Source organism: Arachis ipaensis, chromosome B09 (genome assembly GCF_000816755.2).
Source record: "Arachis ipaensis cultivar K30076 chromosome B09, Araip1.1, whole genome shotgun sequence".
NCBI lineage: Eukaryota > Viridiplantae > Streptophyta > Magnoliopsida > Fabales > Fabaceae > Arachis > Arachis ipaensis.
The window spans coordinates 17,689,826-17,690,458 of NC_029793.2; the positions used below are offsets into that span (position 1 = coordinate 17,689,826).

The 633-nt window shown below is 36.0% G+C and overlaps 1 protein-coding gene across 1 annotated transcript in view; it reads right to left on the minus strand.

Annotated features, from left to right (window-relative positions):
- The window catches only part of LOC107617549 (seed linoleate 9S-lipoxygenase), a 6,443-nt gene extending 6,004 nt beyond the window's left edge, over positions 1 to 439 (minus strand). Inside the window, exon 1 of the mRNA XM_016319324.2 lies at positions 108 to 439. Coding sequence (XP_016174810.1) covers positions 108 to 339 — 232 coding nt within the window. The 5' untranslated portion in view covers positions 340 to 439. The remainder of the gene's footprint in view (positions 1 to 107) is intronic.

A 633-nucleotide genomic window follows, 5' to 3' on the forward strand; every position in this document is an offset into this window, starting at 1 on the left:
AGAAAAAGCAACTTTTAGTGCTTATTATGTATTAGAAGAAAATATGTTTTCCCTTATCAAAATATGATTTCATGGAAGAAATGATGATGAAAAAGAAATTAACGCACCATCAGTCTTGGTAGCACTGATCAACTTAAGCGAAATTTGGCGGCTAAAGATGGCAGTGAGATCATCAACTGCATGGCCAAGTAAGTCAGTGGCAGTGCCGAGGAGGCCGTCGAATGCCCCGGCAACGCCGCCGTTGGGGATGGAGGATATGGTGTTGAAGTCCAAGACATTCTTGGGCATCAACACCACAGTCCCCTTGATCTTTTGACCCTTGTTGAAGAGAAACGACATCTTTTCAAATTGTTCTTTCTTGAACGTAGAGAAAACTCCTATATTGGAAAATTATATATGTGGAAGAAGCTGGTTGCTTGTGACGATCCAAAGGAATGTTTTGTGCTATTTATAGACCAAGTAACAAGTACAATCTATGAAGAAAAGTATGGTTCACATTAATCAAATTAGATACTACTAAAATGTCCATTTGATTCGCACTAAAAATATTAACAAGATTCGATCAAATATTTATATTATTAATTATATTAGATGTATATTAAACCATCGAAATCATCTACTAGCAAGATAATT